The sequence below is a fragment of the Mercenaria mercenaria genome, chromosome 14, assembly GCF_021730395.1.
Source record: "Mercenaria mercenaria strain notata chromosome 14, MADL_Memer_1, whole genome shotgun sequence".
NCBI lineage: Eukaryota > Metazoa > Mollusca > Bivalvia > Venerida > Veneridae > Mercenaria > Mercenaria mercenaria.
In genome coordinates this window covers 38882115-38906418 of record NC_069374.1, presented here as the reverse complement: position 1 = coordinate 38906418, position 24304 = coordinate 38882115, and the positions used below count along the sequence as shown (strand labels likewise).

General features: G+C 37.5%; 1 protein-coding gene across 2 annotated transcripts in view; it reads left to right on the top strand.

The window, feature by feature from the left end:
* Window positions 1–260: 260 nt before the first annotated feature.
* LOC123538488 (alanine--glyoxylate aminotransferase-like) overlaps window positions 261–24304 on the top strand; it is a 44703-nt gene continuing 20659 nt past the window's right edge. Inside the window, exons 1-8 of one of the 2 annotated variants that reach the window (XM_053523304.1) lie at window positions 261–750; window positions 1001–1079; window positions 1857–1970; window positions 4742–4806; window positions 5021–5121; window positions 9172–9242; window positions 9673–9757; window positions 18864–18959. In XM_053523304.1, the coding sequence (XP_053379279.1) occupies window positions 466–750; window positions 1001–1079; window positions 1857–1970; window positions 4742–4806; window positions 5021–5121; window positions 9172–9242; window positions 9673–9757; window positions 18864–18959 (896 nt within the window). In that variant the 5' untranslated portion in view covers window positions 261–465. The remainder of the gene's footprint in view (window positions 751–1000; window positions 1080–1856; window positions 1971–4741; window positions 4807–5020; window positions 5122–9171; window positions 9243–9672; window positions 9758–18863; window positions 18960–24304) is intronic. The other variant, XM_053523305.1, reaches the window with a different exon arrangement.

Genomic DNA, 24304 nt, shown 5'->3' with positions numbered 1-24304 from the left:
TGTAACCAACACAATCATGATTCGAACTTGAATAAGGAGAACGGAAATTTTAGGAAAGAAACTTTATACTTTTATAGTATACATTAGCATATATTATGTTTGTAAAGTATTAAATGGACTGTATTCCAACCAGAATTTCAACTTCAGCTTAATTTTTCTGTAATACTATCTCTTATGACTATTATAGGCGGGCATTGATGCATTCACAAACAATTTACATCGAAACATCATCACGTTGTAATAATATTTGATTAGTATCCGTGGTTTAATACTACATAAAACTATCTTAAACATTTCTTTGACCTATATAACAGTACCTGTTAATTTATCTAAAACTTTATTTGTCATGGTCATCACTACAAGATAAAACAAGAGAATATTTAAATCGTTTTCGGTATTTTTATTGAACGTATTTACTGGTCTGAACTTGGATTTATTTTGTGATTTTCTTTTGGAGAGGTAACAATGTCTTCACCAGTTGTAGTAAAGTTTTCTTCTCCTTTCATCCGATTTTATGGACTTGTTTCACCATGTGTGTCAGTGAACCTTCAGTCGAGAGTGTATCGGCTAGTTTCAGGAAGATGTATGTCAACGTCTCCCACACCGACACCACCTCCACAATGTTTAATGAAGCCGATCAATGTTCCAATGAAGACACTGATGGGACCGGGACCGTCTAACTGTCCACCAAGGGTTTTAAACGCGAACGCTTTGCCTTTACTAGGCCATCTCCACCCTGAATTCACACAGGTAAAGTTTGTAAATCATATCACAAATAAAAAAGGTGTTCTAGTTTTCAACATAAATCAAAGTAATAACAACGCCATTCATTTTAATTATTTACATTCAGCGGACAGAATCCTCAGTAAGAGTTACGTGTAGTTTATATTCGAATAATTATAAAACAATTAATTCAAAATAGATACTGCCTGAAATGAAATTGCATTTGTGCACATGATTTATCATATTAAGCTCTGTAAAAATGACATTTGCTTTCCAGATTATGGATGAAATCAAAGAGGGCATCAAATATGCATTTCAGACTGACAACACCTGGACGGTATGCGTGTCCGGCACAGGTCAGTTTATCCGCTTGACAGATTAACCTAATGTGCTTATGATATCATGGCATCTGGAAAGTGGAAAATATTATTTTATTGATTCTCCTTAACTTGTGATTTTAATTATTTAGCTTGTACAACGTTTGACACATTTTTAAAAATTCAATGAATATAACAGAGAATCCTCACATTTTGGAATCCTCACATTTTGACTTTTTTTTTTATGAGAACTTATAATTTCTCTTTCACTGAACATTTACTGTCTATTTACTGCTTGCTAGGACCTTGGCCGTTTCCTGGTTGTGTACACGACAACGAGGAAACATGGAGTTTGGGAAATCTTCTTCACAACCAAAGTCTTCTTACTGTACCGAGAGCTAAATCAACTTTAAATGTGATATACAAGTTAACAAAATAACTTTGAAACGAAGTTGTTAATTTGAATGTACTGTCCTAAACGTAGCCATCTGATACTTTGTGCTGTTTATTGCGTGTTGTATTGTTGTGTATGACAGTTTATGAGTGGTCCGGTGATCTAGTGATGACACGCCAGACGGTCAGTCCAGACGTATGGGGTTCAAATCTGTGGTAAGTACTGGTCTTTCCCAGGAAAGAAGGCTTTCCGTGAGTCGGTGCTCTTTTCGCGTGAGCATATCGCTCTGTATCTGCACAGCTGAAGATGAATTGACGCTCTTGAGTGGCTAATGGATCTTTGAATACAAATGGGTATAGTATATTAATATAATATGTTGCGATGGAAGATACTGTTTGTATTATATTTGTTGTGTATGACAGGTCATGCTGCGATGGAAGCTTCGGTATGTAACCTTATTGAACCGGGAGATAAGGTCCTGGCGTGTGTTAATGGTTTGTGGGGAGAACGATTCGCGGAAATGGCACAAAGACACGGTAAATGTTATGCCAATATCTGTAATGGGACATCGTGATGTAATGCAGAGGCCTATATTGCAGACTTACATGCCTTATACCAGTTTCTGTATGGGGACATCGTGATGTTATGTAGAGGCCTGTATTGTAAACTCACATGCCTTATATATTTGTTACTGATACTGTTATTTATATACATCCTGATGGCATCGTAATGTAATGTAGAGGCCTATATTGCAGACTTACATGCCTTATGTCAGTATCTGTATGGGGACATCGTAATGTAATGTAGAGGCCTATATTGCAGACTTACATGCCTTATGTCAGTATCTGTATGGGGACATCGTAATGTAATGTAGAGGCCTATATTGCAGACTTACATGCCTTATGTCAGTATCTGTATGGGGACATCGTAATGTAATGTAGAGGCCTATATTGCAGACTTACATGCCTTATACCAGTTCTGTATGGGGACATCGTAATGTAATGTAGAGGCCTATATTGTAGACTTACATGCCTTATACCAGTTCTGTATGGGGACATCGTAATGTAATGTAGAGGCCTATATTGTAGACTTACATGACTTATACCAGTTCTGTATGGGGACATCGTAATGTTATGTAGAGGCCTATATTGTAGACTTACATGCCTTATGCCAGTGTCTGTATGGGGACATCGTAATGTAATGCAGAGGCCTATATTGCAGACTTACATGCCTTATGTCAGTATCTGTATGAGGACATCGTAATGTAATGTAGAGACCTATATTGTAGACTTACATGCCTTATATGTCTGTTACTGATACTGTTACTTATATACATACTGATGACATCGTAATGTAATGTAGAGGCCTATATTGCAGACTTACATGCCTTATGTCAGTATCTGTATGAGGACATCGTTATGTAATGTAGAGGCCTATATTGCAGACTTACATGCCTTATATGTCTGTTACTGATACTGTTACTTATATACATACTGATGGCATCGTAATATAATGTAGAGGCCTATATTGCGGACTTACATGCCTCATACCAGTTCTGTATGAGGACATCGTGATGTAATGTAGAGGCCTATATTGCAGACTTACATGCCTCATACCAGTTGTGTATGGGAACATCGTAATGTAATGTAGAGGCCTATATTGCAGACTTACATGCCTCATACCAGTTGTGTATGAGGACATCGTAATGTAATGTAGAGACCTATATTGAAGACTTACATGCCTTATATGTCTGTTACTGATACTGTTACTTATATACATACTGATGACATCGTAATGTAATGTAGAGGCCTATATTGCAGACTTACATGCCTTATGTCAGTATCTGTATGAGGACATCGTAATGTAATGTAGAGGCCTATATTGCAGACTTACATGCCTTATATGTCTGTTACTGATACTGTTACTTATATACATACTGATGACATCGTAATGTAATGTAGAGGCCTATATTGCAGACTTACATGCCTTATGTCAGTATCTGTATGAGGACATCGTAATGTAATGTAGAGGCCTATATTGTAGACTTACATGCCTTATATATCTGTTACTGATACTGTTACTTATATACATACTGATGACATCGTAATGTAATGTAGAGGCCTATATTGCAGACTTACATGCCTTATGCCAGTTCTGTATGGGGACATCGTAATGTAATGTAGAGGCCTATATTGCAGACTTACATGCCTTATGTCAGTATTGTATGGGGACATCGTAATGTAATGTAGAGGCCTATATTGCAGACTTACATGCCTTATGTCAGTATCTGTATGGGGACATCGTAATGTTATGTAGAGGCCTTTTTGCAGACTTACATGCCTTATATATCTGTTACTGATACTGTTATTTATATACATACTGATGGCATCGTAATATAATGTAGAGGCCTATATTGCGGACTTACATGCCTCATACCAGTTGTGTATGAGGACATCGTGATGTAATGTAGAGGCCTATATTGCAGACTTGCATGCCTCATACCAGTTGTGTATGAGGACATCGTGATGTAATGTAGAGGCCTATATTGCAGACTTGCATGCCTCATACCAGTTGTGTATGAGGACATCGTGATGTAATGTAGAGGCCTATATTGCAGACTTGCATGCCTCATACCAGTTGTGTATGAGGACATCGTGATGTAATGTAGAGGCATATATTGCAGACTTGCATGCCTCATACCAGTTGTGTATGAGGACATCGTGATGTAATGTAGAGGCCTATATTGCAGACTTGCATGCCTCATACCAGTTGTGTATGAGGACATCGTGATGTAATGTAGAGGCCTATATTGCAGACTTGCATGCCTCATACCAGTTGTGTATGAGGACATCGTGATGTAATGTAGAGGCCTATATTGCAGACTTGCATGCCTCATACCAGTTGTGTATGAGGACATCGTGATGTAATGTAGAGGCCTATATTGCAGACTTGCATGCCTCATACCAGTTGTGTATGAGGACATCGTGATGTAATGTAGAGGCCTATATTGCAGACTTGCATGCCTCATACCAGTGGTGTATGAGGACATCGTGATGTAATGTAGAGGCCTATATTGCAGACTTGCCTACCTTATATATCTGTTACTGCCACTGTTGTCGAGTAATTCTCGGCAAGGTTTTCGGTTGTTTAGGGCTCTCAGAATTATTGAAGAAACTTTCGTTCGTTACCGCCTAAACAGTTACCCTCGTGCCGGATATTCCAATCTATACCTGCAACCAGTGAATGATTCTTATAATGTTACCGTATGAGGTAGCTTTTGTAACACGTATTATTATCCTTATTACAGATGGTGATGTTGCGACCATTGACATTCCTATGGGGACGGTGTTTACTCTGCAGGATATAGAAAATGTACGCTGAGGCATATGATTATTATCATAAAAACAACAAATATTAATGGCGAAAAGGAATAATGCATTTATTCCAAGAATGATAAAAATGTAGAAACGATTCAGTTATAAATTTAATGGTTTTAATTTTAAAGGAAGTTAATAGGTGTCTGCCGGATCATTTTTCAGTGGTCAGCATTTGTAATACTATTCTTATAGTTCCATTGTTTTTCTAGGGACTGAAAGAAAATCGACCAGCAATAATGTTTATAACACACGGGGAATCTAGTGGCACTACGGTGCAACCTCTGGAAGGTATTGGTGAATTGTGTCACAAGTAAGTATATATTCTCCAAACCTTACTTTAGCAAATGCATATAGTTGCCGCTTCACCCGTTCGTCATTATGTCCGTTACACTTTTGTCCGGAGCTCTCACTCCAGAAGAAATGAAAATGTTTTCAACAGAACTTGAGATATATGTATATATATGTTGAGAAGTGCAGAGTGTAAGCACTAAAACTTTATCGTCAAGATTCTGAAGATAATATAAATATAATACTTTAATTATCATAATGATCAGAGGAAGTGCAGAATTCCAGAACCGTACCTCTGCCTTGAACCATTTTCAAATAATGTCCCGTTTGTAATCCGGAGCATAACTCAGTAGCGCTAAAGATATAGAAGTGAAATGTAGAATATAGATAGGTATCAATGAGAGCAAGTACGTATAGGGCAACAAGTCAACTACAACTGTCTTCATTTATTTTCAAATAGCCTACTTTCTATTCTTGAATTTTATTATGGCATAACTTGAATATGTGAAGAGATTTGAATATAAAAAAGGTAAATATTATTGAGGGGATGCAGCATATCTTTGTCTTGAATATTTTTCAAATAATCTCCTTTTATTTTAATTCAATTAAGAACACTGTTCTGGCAAAATCTTTGAAACTATTGAAGGTAATTGAAAGATGAACTAGTCACAGAAAGTATAAAGCCAGTGAACATATAGGTAAAGTTTCAGTTCCACTACTTGTTACTGAGATACCACCCAACATATAAAAACTTAAACATTGCTTAGTCAAAAGGTAAAGGGCGCATAACTTTATAAAAGTGTAATCTCTGTATTTGCATGTGATGTGTGTGAAATTTCAATTCATTCAAAAAAGCGATTACTGAAATACCCACTGGCGCCAGACCAGAAAGAAAATGCCTCTGTACATGTTCTATCCTACCCCTAGGTATTCTATAAGAACCATGGTCATGAAGGGGAAATATACTAACCCGTTTCAATCGCGCATTTCATACCTAAAGCACGCAGTTCGGTAAATGTATACTATAGATATCAAACAAATGGTAATTTGTCTTCCATTGTGTACCGGTCACATTTCTTCAATACTTCTTATCTTACAAAAACAACGCGTAGTTTATAGTTTTTTCAACGTTAACACAAAAAAACTTGCTTGACCTTCCCTGGTGAAGTTCCGTTCTAGATTACGAAACCATTCTGATTGGCTGTTGTGACAATGTATGTCAATCGTCATTTTACTACACGTGTTCGCTAATATGTGGGAATGCAGCATAAATGTGCAAAATGAATAAAATAAACAGAACAGATGTGGACCAATGTATGATTTCATATTAAAAATCACAAGATGAATATTATTCATCATTTCGAGTTTTAGTACAAACTTGTGATTTTTTTAAATTCTGTTTTTGTTTGTTTACGTTTCGCCTAACATGTGCACACTGCCGTGACCTCTAGACCGGATATTCATTAGGGAAGGTCACGCAAGTTTTTTCTGTAACGTTGACGAAAGCATAAAATATGTGGATAATCTCAGCAATATATAATTTTGAGACAATGTGACTGGTGCACGTTGGAAGATAAATTATCGCTTGTTCAATATACTAGGTACCCATTCACCGAACTGCGCGTTTCAGTTGAGAAATAAACGATTGAAACGGGTTAGTATATTTTCCCCTTCATGACCATGGTTCTTATAGAATACCTAGGATTAACATTGTAAAAAGTAAGATTGAGTTATGCATTGATTGTCAGTTCATCACATTGAACAAAGGCGGGAAGTTTCAGTCCTTACTCATACAAAAAATCAACCAATTGAAAGCGGACGATGACGCGGACGCCGACACCGACACCGACACCGACACCGACGAACGGAAGACTGTAAAAGGTCTGCTTCGAATACTCGGGCTAAAAGTAATTTCCTTGGTCCATCTCTTTAATTTTGAAAAAAGGAGCTATTCCAAAGATCTTGCATTTTTAGCTCAATAGGGAGCGCGCAGATATAATGATTACAGGGTCGTGAGTTCGGTCACCGAGCGAGGCGTTTGTTCTCAGAGACGATTAGATAAAAGACATTGTGTCTGAAATCATTCGGCCTGCAACTCTGATGTATATGGAAAAGTTGAGTTACTTGCGAAGAACAGGTAAGTAAGAATCCAGGAGCATTTTTTAGGTTATCTCCCTGTCGTTATAGCTGACATACTGTTGAAATATGTCGCTAAACCAAAAATCAAATAAAATGGAATCAAACCATACAAACTATCATTTTATGACTTATGAAGCATAGTGATGGTCTGCATCAGTTATAGTTGTGACGGAAAAATATCATTTTCATGCGAAGTCTAGTTATCTATTGTATTGCTTAATTATGTTCCATGCTTCCGGATGATCTGTTAACAGATTTCATTAACTAACTTAACAACAATCTTGAAGAGACTAAAAAGGTCTTTCCATACTTGGACTCAATATAATTATATCTTCTGGTCTATGGACATTCAATTTTACTACAAAAGAATTCCACTTAAGTCATAGCTAAGGGCGTGAGTGGTGCTGATGTTTCATAACCCCTAGTGGACAGACTCAGTCAAATCGAGTCTTCTGTTATGTTGCTTGGTTGAGTTCTATGTTTCCAAATGATCTATTCACAGTTATTTATACTAGTTAGAAGATTTGTTCAGTATGTATATGTCCCATGTCTGTTCCATACTACATGAATTGCTAAAAAAACATCGAAAGAGTTACTTATATGAAGATTACATGTAAGCTTACAAGTATTACTTAGTATGTTGTTGTTATTTCTATTAGAGTAGTTGGTCGCATATGCTTTCCTCAGTAAACTGTTGAATTTAACCGACCACTCAATCGAGCTTTTTGCACATGTAAAAGACTAATATACCTGAATCAGTTGTTCTCCCTGAATTAGCTGTTGTCCCTGAATCAGTTGTTGTCCCTGAATAAGTTGTTGTCCCTGAATGATTTTTTGTCCCTGAATCAGTTGTTGTCTCTGAATCATTTTTTGTCCCTAAATCAGTTGTTGTCCCTGAATCATTTTTGCCCCTGAATCAGTCGTTGGTAAACCTGATTCAGTCGTTGGTCCTGAATCAGTTGTTGTCCCTGAATCAGTTGTTGTCCATGAATCAGTTGTATCTGTTGTTGTCCCTGAATCAGTTGTCCCTGAATCAGTTGATCAGTCGTTGTCTCTGAATCAGTTGTTGTCCCTGAATCAGTTGTTGTCCCTGAATCAGTTTTTGCCACAGAATCAGTCTTTGGTAAACTTGAATCAGTGGTTGGTCCTGAATCAGTTGTTGTCCCTGAATCAGTTGTTGTCCCTGAATCAGTTTTTGCCACAGAATCAGTATTTGGTAAACTTGAATCAGTCGTTGGTCCTGAATCAGTTGTTGTCACTGAATCAGTTGTTGTCCCTTAATCACTCGTTGATCGTAAGACCCTGAATCAGTTGTTGCCCCTGAATCAGTTGTTGTCCCTGAATCAGTTGTTGCCCCTGAATCAGTTGTTGTCCCTTAATCAGTCGTTGGTCGTAAGACCCTGAATCAGTTGTTGCCCCTGAATCAGTTGTTGTCCCTGAATCAGTTGTTGTCCCTTAATCAGTCGTTGGCCGTAAGACCCTGAATCAGTTGTTGCCCCTGAATCAGTTGTTGTCCCTTAATCAGTCGTTGGTCGTAAGACCCTGAATCAGTTGTTGCCCCTGAATCAGTTGTTGTCCCTTCATCAGTCGTTGGTCGTAAGACCCTGAATCAGTCGTTGGTCCTGAATCAGTTGTTGTCCCTGAATCAGTTGTTGTCCCTGAAATAGTTTTTGCCACAGAATCAGTCTTTGGTAAACTTGAATCAGTCGTTGTCCTTGAATCAGTCGTTGTCCCTTATTCAGTCGTTGGTCGTAAGACCCTGAATCGGTCGTTGTCCCTGAATCAGTCGTTGGTCGTAAGACCCTGAATCAGTTGTTGTCCCTGAATCAGTCTTTGTCCCTGAATCAGTCGTTGGTCGTAAGACCCTGAATCAGTTGTTGCCCCTGAATCGGTCGTTGAAACGTATCAGGCATATAATGTAATTTTCTTTCAGGTATAACTGCATTCTTATTGTTGATTCTGTCGCAGCTATGGGAGGAGTGCCACTATTTATGGATAAATGGGGTAAGAAATACACTTTTAAGATTTATGTTAGATGTGCAATATAAATGTAGCTGGAGATTTTAAATCAGTATGATTATTGCCCTAACTATCATTTGACTCATTTGTGAACACAGGCATAGTGTATTTCCATTACTCTTTTCGTTGGTGTGGAATTGTGCTTCTTGGTATATTTTATATGACTTCTTCATAACTTGTTCGTTCAGTTGTGAAAAAAAACTCCAAAAATACTGCTCTGCCATGCTGAGTAAAACTATTTACTGGACTTAGGGCCTAATTTCTCCTTGTGAAAAAGCTGTACTAGATTTTTATTATGATCATGACATCTTAAGTATACAAAATTCTTAAATCAAACTCTTACAATATTACATGGTTTACATTGTTATCACTCATGGAGATATTGATATATTAACATAATTCAATTTTTCTCCAGAAATAGACGTGGTGTACAGCGGGGCTCAAAAAGTGCTTAGCGCCCCACCTGGAGCAAGTCCAATATCCTTCTCTGCGAGAGCAAGGTAATGGTTAAAAACTTCTCTGTCAGTGCAAGGCAATGTATAAAACTTATCTGTCAGTGTAGGGTAACAATTTATAACTTCCCTGCCAGGACAAGATAATGGTTAAAACTTCTCTGCCAGGCAAGGGTCAATAAGTTATGACTTCTCTGCCAGGGCAAGGCAATGATTCAAAGGTTCTCTACTTTGGCAAAGTAATGGTTTAGTATCTCTGTTAGGGCAAGGCAATAGTTTATAACTTCTTTGCCAGGGGAAGGCAGTGGTTTAAAACGTCTGTGCTAAGGCCAGGTAATGGCTTAAAACTTCTCTGCCATCGCACTGTAATGGTTTTAAACAGTTCTGCCAGGACAACGGAATGGTTTAAGACTTCTCCACCAAAACAAAGCAATGGTTTAAAACTTCTATATCAGGGCAAGGGGTAATGATTTGAAACTTCTCTGTCAGGGCAAGGGGTAATGATTCAGGGCAAGAAGTAATGATTTAAAACTTCTCTGTTAGGACAAGGCAATGGTTTAAAACTAGGGCAAGATGTAGAGTAGAGTAGAATTGTGGCAAGGGCAATAATTTTAAAACATCTCTGCCAGGGTAAGGCAATGGTTTAAGACTTCTCTGCCAGGGCCAGGCAAGGGTTTAAAGCTTCTTTGCCAAGACAAGGTAATGGTTTGAAACTCCTCCGCCATGGAAACACAATGGTTTAAAAATTATCTGCCAGGGAAAGGTAATGACTAAAACTTCTCTGCCAGGCCAAAGTAGTGATTTAAAACTTATCTGTCAGAGCAAAGAAATTGTTTAACACATCTCTGTTAGGGCAAGGTAATGGTTTAAAACTTATCTGTCAGTACAACTTCTCTGTCAGTGCATGGTAATGGTTTAAAACTTCCCCGATAGATCAGTGTAATGGTTAAAAACTTCTCTGCCAATGCAAGTAAGTGATTTGAAACTTATCTGCCAGGACAGGGTAAGGATTTATAACTTCCCTGCCAGGAGCAGGTAATGGACAAAAACTTCTCTACCATGTCAATGCAATCTGTTGTTGCAAAGTAATGATTTAGCATCTCCGCCAGGGCAAGGCAAGGGTTTAAAACTTCTCTGTCACGGCAAAAAATGTTTTAGCATGTCTACTGGGGCAAGGCAATGGTTTAAAACTTAACTGCAAGGGCCAGGTAATGGCTTAATATTTCTCTTCCATCACAATATAATAGTTTAAATTTTCAGTCTGCCATCGCAATATAATGGTTTAAGACTTCTCTCCAGAACAAGGCAGTGTTTTCAAAACTTTTGTGTCAGGGCAAGGCAATGGTTTAAAACTTCTCTGTCATGGCCAAGCAATGAATAAAAACTCCTCTGCTAGGGCAAGGTAATCGTTTAAAGCTTTTCTGGTAGGACAAGGCAATTATTTAAAACGTCTGTGCCATAGTAAAGAAATGGTTTAAAACATCTCTGTCAGGGCAAGGCAATTGTTTAAAACTTCCCCGCCATGCCAAAGTAATGGTATAAAACTCCTTTGCCAGTGCAAGTTAAGCGTTTACAACTTCTCTGTTAATGAAAGGTAATAATTAAAACTTCTCAACCATGGCAATGGGGGCAATGGTTTAAAATTTCTCTGCAAGGGCAAGGTAATGGTGTAATACTTCTGTGCCATGGCAAAGTAATCTTCTCTGCTAGGGAAAGGTAATGATTTGAAACTTTATGCCAGGACAACACAATTTTTTAAAACTTCTCTGTCATGGAAAGGTTATGACTTAAAACTTCTTTGTCAGGCCATGGTAATGACTTATCTGCTAGGGCACAGAAATGGTTTAAAAAGTCTCTGTCCGGATGTCAGAATAATTTGTATATTCAATATATTACTGATGTAACAAATAAGCACAAGTAGTGCTTGGCTCCCTTTTCATGCTACCATTTGAATTGCTGTTAATAATAGAAGTTGGGTCATTTATGGACTATTTGGGTTAATTATAATGCTAGCTGGAGCTCAGCATCACACATTATGTTTTATGCAATAGTGAAAAGGAACCAACTATTTGTTAAAGCAAGAACTCTTTGTAAAATACTATGTTCGAATTTGAACCAATCAGAAACAAGTCTATCAATAGCATCAATCAAAGCTCACTTCTGCTAAGGTATAAATAGTTAGGTGGATGACAGAGGGATCATTCTGTATCAAGCGATTGATGTTTCAACTAATAATTTATCCCAGTACCTTACTAAAGAAGTAATTGCAACTACACTGTCAGGGCGGATAAATTATTAAAAAGAAGACGTTTAAATTTCTTAGACTAAAGGCGTAGGCACTTCCCTGTGTCATATAACTCGTATCCTGACACCGGGCAAGGTAATGACTTAGAACTTCTCTGCCAGAGAAAAGTGATAACTTAAAACTTCAATATCAGGCCAAATTAATGACTGAAAACTTATCTGCCAGGGCAAAGTAATGATTGAAAACATCTCTAATAGGGCATGATAATGACATAAAACTTATCTGCCAGGGCAAAGTAATGATTTAAAACATCTCTAATAGGGCATGATAATGACATAAAACTTATCTGCCAGGGCAAAGTAATGATTTAAAACATCTCTAATAGGGCATGATAATGACATAAAACTTCTCTGCTAGGGCAAGGTAATTGTTAAAAACTTCTCTGTCCGGGCAAGACAAGAGTTTAAAACAAACGCAAGGTAATCGCTTAAAAATCTCTCTCAGTGCAAGGTTAACTTCTTTCTGCTAGGGCAAGAGGTAACGATTTAAAACTTCTTTGCAATGGCAAGGTAATAATTTCAAACGTATCTTCCAAGGCGAAGTAATGGTTTAACACATCTTTGCAAGGGTAAGGCAACGGTTCAAAACTTCTCTGCATTGGCAAAGTCAAACAGGACAAGAGGAATGATTTAAAATTTCTCTACCAGGGCAAGGGAATGGTTTAAAGGTTTCCTTCCAGGGGAAGGTAATGGTAAAAATGTCCCCTCAAGGGCAAAGTGATGATTTAAAAATTCTCTGCCAGGGCAATGGGTACTAATTCAATACTTCTTTTTGCCAGGGCAAGGAAATTGTTTAAAACCTCCCTGTCATGGCAATACAATGGTTTAAAACTTCTCTGCAAGAGAAAAGTAATGCTTTTAAACTGATAAACAACCTCATTAATATTCTGTATCCTGATTTCACTTACTTCGTTACATTATTCTTACTTATGTGCAAGCAAACCTCTACGCTTTGTAGTGGATCTCAAATCGAATATTTATTTCAGTGGAATACAGATCATTGAGCACATGCATATGCTTGTAAGATGTTCAGATATGAATTGAATACCTCTCCTATCATTCAAATTCTATGTAAGCAAACCCCCAGATGTTACAATATTATTGTGTCTTGTAAGGAACCTCTAAACGTTACAAATTGTTATGACTGTGTAAGCAAACCCAAGGCGTTATAGTACTGTTTCGACTGTGTAAGCAACCCAAGACGCTACATTATTGTTTTGACTGTGTAAGATACCAAAGACGTTACAGTGTTGTTTTTTCTGTGAAAGCAAATCCAAGACGTTACAGTATGGTTATGACTGTGTAAGCAGACCCAAGACGTTATAAAATAAGCCTAAAGATAGATCAATGTATAGACCATACGGTTAGGATCGACAGCGTGACCACATGGTAAATACAGACATACATTGTATACCTTATTGAAAATGCAATTATTATAACAGACTAAACAGACAAGAGAGATGTATTTAGCTTGTATTTGAAAACTCGGAATCTTTCTTAGAGACATGTACGAAATTGTACTGTGTTCAGCGATACATTATCTAATAGATATAATGTAAAGTGGTAGATCAACTCGGATATAACATTTTTCAGTGGAATACAGATTACAGATTACCATATATCCATCATAATTTCGGGTTACATTTCTATAAAAATAGTATCAGTTAAATTTAGAAAACGTTTCAAAGAACTACCTATGGCAACACTGGTCATTACTGAGTTCATCGTTCGTATGATCGCAAAGGTCAGTCTACAGACATGTCAGGTAAGTAGTTTCTCTTGAAACGTTTAGCAGAGCATGATTTCTCAACTTTGCACACTATTCTACCACATAATGTAACTAAGACAAACTCATACGAAAAAATATTGAGTTCAACAGAGTATAAGCATATCTTGAAAAAAATTTGATTTACAAGTTCCATCAACAAGTGGACATTATTTGAAAATCAAAGAACAGACAGAACTGTCAATTTGATTTGATTACAGATATTGCCGTACCACTGTCATAATTGCAGAGATTGACATGGACGTTGTATTGGACCCTTGATTTTATGCGGATGTAGTTTAGCTTAGCCAGTGAACATAATACCATTAAAATCAGTGGACAAACATGACGTTCTGTTCTGGAAAAAATAGGATGTTATTGAGAGAGCCAGTCTGGACAAATACCTGGCCCCGATTTCACGGAAAAACTTAAGTAATTACTTAGTTAAGTCTGTATTTAAAATCATGCTATTGCTTAATTTATTCGTTTCATGTTGATGTTTCTCATTAACAATGCATTGTTAAGCTAAATTATACTATGGTTAGTAGTTTTTGTCATGCATACTATTTGTAAAAAATTATACAATTCTCACTTAAGCACGATATAAAACAAGATTCATTAAATTATTCTTATTTGTTATACTCACTTCTTAAATTCAGAATTGTTGTCTTTTATTCTTGAATGTCTTATACGGTTTGTTATAGCTAATAAGTCAACATTAACCCATTAAAATGCAATCAGGCATAAAATACGACTTAGCTAAGTAATTTACTTAAAGTTTTTTCGTGAAATTGGCCTGGTAAAAATTTAAACCGGACACGTCGTTGGAAAAATTTCACAAAGGCAAAAGCGTAGACTGCTTACTTACTACATAAGAATGTTATCTGCGAAAACGATAATATGACAGGCCTGACGTAGAACGTCAATTTTGCCAGTATGCATTAAATGCAGGATATGTATACCAGAGTAAAGAAACCATATTGTCGCGGGATATAAGGAGACATGTTTTGAGAGGACATGTACTATATGTTGTATAGATATTCGAGAAAGCATATGAAAATGCAACAGAAGAGAACTGTTAGTGAAGCGAAAGTACAGATTGAACAAAACATATAGCTCTTGGGCCTCAGGCCAATGCAAACATATTTACAAATAAAGAAATACCTGCATATTCTCATTCATATAAAAGTAAAGGAAACTTGTAAACATGCATCATATGCATACACTATCTTAAAGGTTTAATAAACATTTAACTTCCGTTTATCAAAAGCGTAATGTAAGACTGTAGGAACTGACCTAATCAACGCTTCATTTTTGTAGACATTATCATATTGAATTTATTTTGGGTTGGACTGGAGTAATACTTCTTACATTATTTATAATTCAAAGTACAGTTCATTCTATGACATTCTCATTGCCTTTTCTACACAATGTGTTTCTTATGGTGGCTGATTTCTGCCATTTCGATTGTTCGTGTCGGCAAGGCGAAATGTCGAAGTAATGCATATTTGTTCGTGTCGGCGGGTCGAAATGTCGAAGACATGAAAACACGAAAGGTCGAAAACTGCTTATTTGTCGTGTGTTCGCCTATCGACATTCGAGGCGAATACACGAAGAAACGAAACATTGAAGGCGAAATAACGAAATTTCAGAGGCGAACACACGAACTTTTGTATTAATCACTTTTCGTGTCGGCGGGTATCAAAACTTCGTGTTGTCGCGCTTCTTTTGTCGTGCCTTCCTGTATTCGCCTAGAAAGTCGAAAGGCGAGCACAAGACAAATAAGTATTATTTCTACCTTTCGTGTTTTCGTTACTTCGACATTTCACCTCGCCAACACGAACACACGAAATGTCAGAAATCAGCCACCATAGTTTCTCTCTCTGTTTCTTCTATGCCGACCAGTGCAAATCTCACGATCGTGAGAACCTGTCCTAACTAAGATTTCATTAATCAAATAACAATTATTTTCTTTTTTTAACATCTTGTTTAACGACATCTTTTTTTATTTATGCTTACTGATACACGCAATTTCTTTATGTTTGAACCAGTTAACAAAAAATATGTTTTCCGAATCAACTGGTGGTTCTCCCAAACATATCCAAACCATGTTCTTTTTCTTTAAATATTTCTTGCGGAAATACCAAGATATTGTGGTCAGTATACGGCGTATTTCTGCGAATACAGATATGTGGCAGTATAACGCGTATTTGCGGAGGATACCAAGATACCAAGATATTGTGGTCAAGTATAACGTCAGTATTTCTTGCGAAGATACAGATTGTGGTAAGATACGCAGATTTCTTGTGGAGATAAGTTTGTGGTCAAGTATAACGGCAGTATTTCTTCGTGTATTTCTTGCGGAAGATACCAAGATATTGTGGTCACGTATAACGGCAGTATTTCTTGTGGAAGATACCAAGATATTGTGGTCAAGTATAACGGCAGTATTCTCATATTTTTGCGAGATACCAGATATTGGGTCAGTATAACGCAATTTTGTGGAATACCAATTGTTTAGTACGCGTATCATTTCAGATAGACATTTGAATAGTTAGGCATTTGATAAATTTAACAAATATCTTATACCCTACCCCTAACCATAACCCTAACCCTGTTCTTGGTGTTTGTGATATATAACCTCTGTATTGTATATAATACAATACAGAGGTTATCTTTCACAAACACCAAGAACAGCAAGCATTAGATGATTTCTGTTAAGAGTATAGTTACAACGTTTACATGCATAGGCTTAATACTGTACTAGTTCAATTTCCTCAAATTCATTTAAACCCCAAAGTTTCTGCTGACGTACCTTAGTGTCAGACAGTTTAAAAAATACTGTTTTTTTTAACTGGCCGAAATCATAGTAGGATGTCTTGTATAACGAAAAGCATGACCTCAAAAGTAAATTTTGGTTTTGTATACCCAATGTTCGTTTTGAGCGAGTGCACCAGCAGTTTTAAAAACAACTGTGTACGTATTTTTTTTTATTCTAAGTTTATACTTAGGTGGGCAGGGCTTGGTTTTTACTCGTTTGAGATGCTTTACCGCCAGCCTTACTTCGTCTTATTCGGTAATTTCTGAATGTATTCATGTAATTCTGGTGAAACATTGTTTTACAACATGATAATATGAGAAACATTTGAACGCTTGTCTTTGTATACTCGGCGTATTTTTGTTTCGTAATTTATGAGTTAATTAAATTAGAATTATTTTAAGACACACAGGTATAACGATAATGTTATACAGGTAGAATGATATCGGAGGAGAGTGTAATATGGCGTGGCTCGCCAGTTGTCCAATAATAACGTGAGAAAAACTAGGATTAACGATCGATTAACTAGGTTTTTCGAACGTAAAACCAGGTTTTTCAAATACTAACCTATAGTTTACGAACTTGAACCTATGTTTACGACCGTGAACTTAGGTTTACGACCGTGAACTTACGGTGGACATGGGTTTACGACCGTAAACATAGGTTCACGCTCGTGAACATAGGATAACGACCGAAAATCATAGTTTTGTTTCAGAAACCTAGTTTATTGAACGTAAACCTAGGTTAACGTTTGTAAACTATGGTTCACGCTCGTAAACCCACGTTCACGGTCGTAAACATAGGTTCACGTCCGTTAACTGTGGTTCACGGCAAGCCAATTATCCAATAATTACGTCTTTGGTCGAAAAACAAGGATTATCGACAGAATAGGTTAACATGCTTTTACGTTGAAAAACCTAGTTAATCGATCGTTAATCCAAGTTTTTCGACCGTAAACCTGGGTTCACGTAATTATTGGACAATTGCCATATATGTCACGTCCGTAAACTATGGTTCACGGTCTTAAACCTAGGCTCACGGTCGTAAACATTGGTTCATGTTCGTAAACGTAGGTTCTGGCTCGTAAACATAGGTTCACGCTCGTAAACCCATGTTCATAGTTGATTTTATTATCCTAATATATTGACTGTAAACCATGGTTTACGTTTGATAAACTAGGTTTCTCGATTGAACTACGAATTTCGGTCGTTAGCCTATGTTTACGCTCGTTATCCTATGTTTACGCTCGTAAACCATATTTTACGAACGTGAACCTATGTTTACGACCGTGAACTTGGGTTTACAAGCGTGAACCTACGTTTACGAGCGTGAACTATGGTTTACGGCGTCATCCTATATTTTCGCTCGAAAATATAGGTTAGTATTTGAAAAACCTGGTTTTACGTTCGAAAAACCTGGTTTATCGATCGTTAATCCTAGTTTTTCGACCCTGGGTTTACGTAATTATTGGACAATTGGCGTGCCATATATGTATGTTCAGTATTAATACAATCCTTATAACAGGTCGTAATTAAAATCATTAGATCCCTATCATATTCATACCATTATCTTGACCCACAAATGAGCCACCAAAATTCAATATTTTAGGTAATGAATACGAGATCCCTTTCTACTTGTACAATATTTACGATTTTCGTGTGAACTTTGGACAAAATAAGTACAAATTGTGAATTTAATTAAAGAATGTATCTAGATACTTGATTTTATCATAATAATAGACCGCTCATTAAACATAGTTGGATAGAACCTTATAAATACGAACACAGCCGTGAAAAGCTCAAAAGTTGCCTGGCTGTCGAAAAGCCTGCGTCGTGAAAAATGCAATATTATCAAGTATTGTTGTATTTCTAACTTTTATCAAAACACGGAGTTCCGTTTAATGGCCATGACGAGAGGAACTTTACACCTGATAATTTTGGTGGTTTCTGTATAGGGTGTTTACATCAATTATTAAGTTTATTTTGATATACAATACAACAGGTCCCTAACCACATTTCCTTTCCTGATTGCTGGTCATAGATTAAGTTGAGATGAATTGATTCATATTAACCTTTGTTTATGGTCAATTGTTTTTGTCTGCACGGAAGCCCTAAGAAAATTTTCTGTTACGTTTTATAAACTTGCTCTAGACCATGCACGCTAAACACTCATCCACTGACGTTTTTTTTTTCATTCACAAATCTGTTTTATGCACTAAGTATATGTTTAATTTTTGTAGGATTTAACAATTTATTTTCTTTCAACAGGCAAAAAGTAGAAAACAGAAAGACCAAGGTTCGCTCATATTACTTCGATATGCACCATCTTGCCAACTACTGGGGTTGTGATAAAGAGCCAAGAAGGTAAGCAGTACCGTTTTTATATACCGCAAAACAATGACATTTAGAAGTAACGTACCGTGATTGTTAACCTTAGTAACGTACCGTGATTGTTAAACATACAGTATGACCTTAGTAACGTACCGTGATTGTTAAACATTCTGTATGACTTTCATAACGAACCGTGATTGTTAAATATACATCATAACTTTAATAACGTGATGCTGAAACATACATGATGAATCTAATAAATTACCGTGATTTTTAAATATACAGTGTGACCTAATAATGTAACGTGATGGTGAAACATGCAGCATGACCTTTATAACATACCGTGATTGTTAAACATACAGTCTGACCTTAATAACGTATAGTAATGATGAAACATAGAGCACGATCTTAGTAACATACCGTGGTGGCGAGACATACATTCTAACACGACCCGATTTGTTTCCTATTAAAAGCTAGAATCACGCTGCCCCGGATTCCCATCCCCGGATTGCTCATTGATGTGTTACGTTATAAATCTCTAATGCAGTCGTATTAGTTAACCTTACTGGACCGTAATAGCTCGTATTTTTTTACCACAGTGATTGTCTTCCGGACTGTTACGATCTTTTAAGATCTGTTACGATATTTTCAGAACTGTTACGGATTTATTACGGATTACTTACAGATATATTATCCGTGGCAACATTTTGAGCAAGTTCAAAACTTCGAACCCTTGCCTCCGGATGCCCCCGATTTCTGAACGGATACACCGGATGACTTACGAATGAGTTAGGAGTTCTACGGATGCGTTATGGATGCTATCCGGAACACATCCACAAGCCCATACGGGGCAGTGTGATTCTAGCTTGAACATAGAAGGCTGAAAACTGTGTGTTATTATTCAACAATTCATTTTTCTGACGACACAATTATTACGTCATAGCGTTGGACGGCATAAAGAAATCAAGAGAAATCAGGCAAATATTTGATGGATATTGTCAAGGACGTACATAATAATCATTGAAAACGTGTTAGAATCGAAATAATATATCTCAAACAGTGATTTGCTCGTTGATAAAATCATTGTCGTTTAGATGCGTAGATCTATTATTATTATATGCGTAGTAGATCTAGATCTCTATGACCTTAATAATGTATTGTGATGTTGAAACAAACAGTATAACCTTAATGATTTACAGTAATTGCTAGACATACAGTAACATTGATGCTGAAACATACATGATGACTCTAAAAGCGTATCGTGATTGTTAAACATACATTATGACCTAAATAACGTACCTTGATGGAGAAACACACAGTATAGCCTTACTAACATGCGGTGATGGAGAAACATTGATCTACAGCATGATTTTAATAACGTACGCTGATAGAGATACATACCAACTTAATAATGTACGGTGATGGAAAGACATACAGCATGACCTTAATAACGTACGGTGATGGAGAAACATACAGCATGACCTTAATAACGTACGGTGATGGAGAAACATACAGTATGACCCTAATAACGTACGGTTATGGTGAAACATACAGTATGACTCTAATAACGTACGGTGATGGAGAAGCATACATCATGAACTTGATAACGTACGGTGATGGAGAAACATACATCATGAACTTGATAACGTACGGTGATGGAGAAACATACATCATGAACTTGATAACGTACGGTGATGGAGAAGCATACAGTATGACCTTAATAACGTACGGGGATGGATAAACGTACAGTATGACCCTAACAACGTACGGTGATGGAGAAACATACATCATGAACTTGATAACGTACCGTGATGGAGAAACATACATCATGAACTTGATAACGTACGGTTATGGAGAAGCATACAGTATGACCCTAATAACGTACGGTGATGGAGAAACATACATCATGAACTTGATAACGTACGTGATGGAGAAACATACATCATGAACTTGATAACGTACGGTGATGGAGAAGCATACAGCATGACCTTAATAGCGTACGGGGATGGATAAACATACAGTATGACCCTAATAACGTACGGTGATGGAGAAACATACATCATGAACTTGATAACGTACGGTGATGGAGAAGCATACAGTATGACCTTAATAACGTACGGGGATGGATAAACATACAGTATGACCCTAATAACGTACGGTGATGGAGAAACATACATCATGCACTTGAAAACGTACGGTGATGGAGAAACATACATCATGAACTTGATAACGTACGGTGATGGAGAAGCATAAAGCATGACCTTAATAACGTACGGTGATGGAGAAGCATACAGTATGGCCTTAACAACGTACGGGGATGGATAAACATACAGTATGACCCTAATAACGTACGGTGATGGAGAAACATACAGCATGACCTTGATAACGTACCTTAATAACGTACGGGGATGGATAAACATACAGTATGACCCTAATAATGTACGGTGATGGAGAAACATACAGCATGACCTTGATAACGTACGGTGATGGAGAAGCATACAGCATGACCTTTATAACGTAAGGTGATGGAGAAGCATACAGCATGACCTTGATAACGTACGGTGATGGAGAAGCATACAGCATGACCTTGATAACGTACGGTGATGGAGAAGCATACAGCATGACCTTAATAGCGTACGGGGATGGATAAACATACAGTATGACCCTAATAACGTACGGTGATGGAGAAACATACATCATGAACTTGATAACCTACGGTGATGGAGAAGCATACAGTATGACCTTAATAACGTACGGGGATGGATAAACATACAGTATGACCCTAATAACGTACGGTGATGGAGAAACATACATCATGAACTTGATAACGTACGGTGATGGAGAAACATACATCATGAACTTGATAACGTACGGTGATGGAGAAGCATACAGCATGACCTTAATAACGTACGGTGATGGAGAAGCATACAGTATGACCTTAATAACGTACGGGGATGGATAAACATACAGTATGACCCTAATAACGTACGGTGATGGAGAAACATACAGCATGACCTTGATAACGTACCTTAATAACGTACGGGGATGGATAAACATACAGTATGACCCTAATAATGTACGGTGATGGAGAAACATACAGCATGACCTTGATAACGTACGGTGATGGAGAAGCATACAGCATGACCTTGATAACGTACGGTGATGGAGAAGCATACAGCATGACCTTGATAACGTACGGTGATGGAGAAGCATACAGCATGACCTTGATAACGTACGGTGATGGAGAAGCATACAGCATGACCTTAATAACGTACGGGGATGGATTAACATACAGTATGACCCTAATAAAGTACGGTGATGGAGAAACATACATCATGAACTTGATAACGTACGGTGATGGAGAAGCATACAGTATGACCTTAATAACGTACGGGGATGGATAAACATACAGTAAGGCCCTAATAACGTACGGTGATGGAGAAACATACATCATAAACTTGATAACGTACGGTGATGGAGAAGCATACAGTATGACCTTAATAACGTACGGGGATGGATAAACATACAGTAAGGCCCTAATAACGTACGGTGATGGAGAAACATACATCATAAACTTGATAACGTACGGTGATGGAGAAACATACATCATGGACTTGATAACGTACGGTGATGGAGAAGCATACAGCATGACCTTAATAACGTACGGGGATGGATAAACATACAGTATGACCCTAATAACGTACGGTGATGGAGAAACATACATCATGAACTTGATAACGTACGGTGATGGAGAAACATACATCATGAACTTGATAACGTACGGTGATGGAGAAGCATACAGTATGACCTTAATAACGTACGGGGATGGATAAACATACAGTATGACCCTAATAACGTACGGTGATGGAGAAACATACATCATGAACTTGATAACGTACGGTGATGGAGAAACATACATCATGAACTTGATAACGTACGGTGATGGAGAAGCATACAGTATGACCCTAATAACGTACGGTGATGGAGAAACATACGTCATGAATTTGATAACGTACGTGATGAAGAAACATACATCATGAACTTGATTACGTACTGTGATGGAGAAACATACAGCATGACCTTAATAGCGTACGGGGATGGATAAACATACAATATGACCCTAATAACGTACGGTGATGGAGAAACATACATCATGAACTTGATAACGTACGGTGATGGAGAAACATACATCATGAACTTGATAACGTACGGTGATGAAAAAGCATACAGCATGACCTTAATAACGTACGGTGATGGATAAACATACAGTATGACCCTAATAACGTACGGTGATGGAGAAACATACATCATGAACTTGATAACGTACGGTGATGGAGAAGCATACAGTATGACCTTAATAACGTACGGGGATGGATAAACATACAGTATGACCCTAAAAACGTACGGTGATGGAAAAACATACATCATGAACTTGATAACGTACGGTGATGGAGAAGCATACAGTATGACCCTAATAACGTACGGTGATGGAGAAACATACATCATGAACTTGATAACGTACGGTGATGGAGAAACATACATCATGAACTTGATAACGTACGGGGTTGGAGAAGCATACAGTATGACCTTAATAACGTACGGGGATTGATAAACATACAGTATGACCATACTAACGTACGGTGATGGAGAAACATACATCATGAACTTGATAACGTACGGTGCTTGAGAAACATACAGCATGACCTTCATAGCGTACGGGGATGGAGAAACATACAACATGACCTTAATAACGTACGGGGATGGAGAGGCATACAGCATGACCTTAATAACGTACGGTGATGGAGAAACATACAGCATGACCTTAATAACGTACGGGGATGGAGAGGCATACAGCATGACCTTAATAACGTACGGGGATGGAGAGGCATACAGCATGACCTTAATAACGTACGGTGATCGAGAGACATACAGCATGACCTTAATAACGTACGGTGATGGAGAGACATACAGCATGACCTTAATAACGTACGGTGATGGAGAGACATACAGCATGACCTTAATAACGTACGGTGATGGAAAGACATACAGCAAGACCTTAATAACGTACGGTGATGGAGAAACATACATCATGAACTTGATAACGTACGGAGATGGAGAAACATACATCATGAACTTGATAACGTACGGAGATGGAGAAACATACATCATGAATTTGATAACGTACGGTGATGGAGAAACATACATCATGAACTTGATAACGTACGGTGATGGAGAAACATACAGCATGACCTTAATAACGTACTGTGATGGATAAACATACAGCATGACCCTAATAACGTACGGTGATGGAGAAACATACATCATGAACTTGATAACGTACGGTGATGGAGAAACATACATCATGAACTTGATAACGT